At 65.6% G+C, this 2,025-nt stretch overlaps 1 protein-coding gene across 1 annotated transcript; it reads right to left on the bottom strand.

Moving 5' to 3' along the window:
- Positions 1 to 649: 649 nt before the first annotated feature.
- On the bottom strand, positions 650 to 1,579 carry EMIHUDRAFT_255288 (hypothetical protein; the record flags this gene model as incomplete). The annotated part of the gene is made up of 3 exons (XM_005773732.1): positions 650 to 687; positions 852 to 896; positions 970 to 1,579. 3 exons carry the CDS (start codon positions 1,577 to 1,579, stop codon positions 650 to 652), a joined length of 693 nt encoding a protein of 230 aa, XP_005773789.1.
- Positions 1,580 to 2,025: the final 446 nt, after the last annotated feature.

Below are 2,025 nucleotides of genomic sequence, written 5' to 3'. Positions count from 1 at the left end.
ACAGTCACAGCCCTCTTGGGGCCGGTGGCGGTGGCGGCGCGCCCAGCTCTCAAAGTCCGCCTTCCACGGCCCTTGTTTCCCTCGCAGAAAGTAGCTGCGACATGATGCCGCTGCGATGACCTGGCCGAGCGTCGCCTCGGATGGGTCGCTCGGGTCCCACGGCGCGTGCATGCACCGCTCTGCGAAGGATATAACGCGGAGGCGCATCTCGTCGGCGGCGGCGTCGCTCGGCCCGCGGCGTGTCTTGCGCTGCCCCGCCCTCTCGAGCTGCAGCAGGATTGAAGCAGGCACGCACCTGCCCCTGGCCGGAGTTCCAATCGCCTCAGATGGGCACTCCACCTTTCGAGGCGGTAGAAGGAGGGCCGCCATGGTGGAGAGCCGCTGCTGCGAGCCGACGCTGTGCTCGAGGCACCATGCCTGATCCGGATCCCCTAGCCGGAGGCCCTGAGCCGGGTGAGGCGCCGAGAATGGCAAGCCGCTGATCATGTGTCGCACTCGTGCGGGCTTAACGCTGGCGACGCTGGCAGAAGGGGCTCTGGCGACGCTGGTAGAAGGGGCTCTGGCGACGCTGGTAGAAGGAGCTCTGGCGACGCTGGCGACCCCGAGAGGAATGAGGATGGCTGCCATATGGACAAAATGAAGACCGATTCTACTCGCTTCGTGATCGCGGTAGCGGCACGTCTGCCCCTCGAGGTGGTGCTGCTCGAAGAGCCGCGTCCGCCGGGGCCCGACAGCAGGCTCGTCGCGGACTGGAGCGTTCCCGCCGCTTAGCTGTCGGCTGGCGCCGCCGCTGCGCTGCCGGCGCCGCCGCTGCTGGGGCGCCGCAACTATACACACGCCATCGCGCACACCGCATTTTTGCATGGTTGCACCCACGAGCCACGTCCCCGTCTGGCCTTCACACCATGTTCCATGACCATGTGCGATAAAATGAGATTTTGCTATCCGCCAGCGCGCTGCGCCGCACACCGCGGCGCACAGGAGGCGGCGCCGGCCGCACCTCGGCCGCCTCGGCGTCGCCCGCGGCACGGGCGCCATGCTCGCCGTCCACGCGGTCCATCGCCGCATCCCCATCCCCATCTGCGGCAGCGCCTCCTGCGCCCGTGCCGGCCTGCTCTGGGACGGCGCGCCACCGCTCGTCGTCCAGCATGTGCCACCACCGCCGATCCGAGTAGCCGTCGTACTCGACCTCGTGCACGATCCGTCCGTCCCGGTCTTCCTCCCGCGCCATTACGGTCGCAGGGTACCACCGCTCGCTGTCGCAGAAGATCTCGAGGCGCGATCCGGTGGACAGGACAGTGTGGCCGTCGAGCGCCGCCCTGGCATCCTCGCGCTTTCGCTTCCGCCGCTTCGCCTTCGTCTCCTTGCTGCGCAGCAGAGTGTAGTTCGGGCCCACCTCCGCCACGCTGTCCAGCACGTGGACGGCGCTCGCCATCTCGACCGCGTCGTCCTCCGGCGGAAGCTCCGCGTCACCCGCGGCCGCTTCCCGAGCGCGCTCGTCGCGCATCCGCTCGTGGTGGGCCTGCCGACGCGCCACGCCGGCGCCCGTGTGCCTCGCCGCCGCGTCCGGCGACGGCATCAGTGCTGTCCGCCCGAGCGTGACTCGCCACTCCACGACCTCCACGACCTCCACGACCGCCGAAAAGCACGACCGCCCAAATCTCGAACACATCTCGAGTCCTCTCACATTGTACATACATATTAAAGCGCGAACCCCGCATGTATTTTATTTTTGCTTGGGCGGCCAGCATGCCGGGGTAGGTAGGGTAGGTCTGGGCCCTCTGTGGGTTTTTCCCTCTCTTCACGCCGGAATTCACAGCAAAAAAGAAAATTTCCGCCGAAATCACGATGTCAACCCTCCCCAAGTGGGTCATCTGGTGCTTGTAGGGCTTGAGAGTGGCCTGTCATGTCTCAGGAAGGACTGTGGTTGCAGGAGAGTACCACCAACCATCACTCTAGTTGGTATAGTACCCATGTCATTAATTTTTTATTTTTTGCAGACATGCACCACGCGCGATCTCATCG

This window comes from Emiliania huxleyi, assembly GCF_000372725.1.
Source record: "Emiliania huxleyi CCMP1516 unplaced genomic scaffold EMIHUscaffold_3283, whole genome shotgun sequence".
NCBI classification, from domain to species: domain Eukaryota; phylum Haptophyta; order Isochrysidales; family Noelaerhabdaceae; genus Emiliania; species Emiliania huxleyi.
The sequence above is the reverse complement of the archived record's forward strand: the minus strand, read 5'-3'. Positions and strand labels throughout refer to the sequence as shown.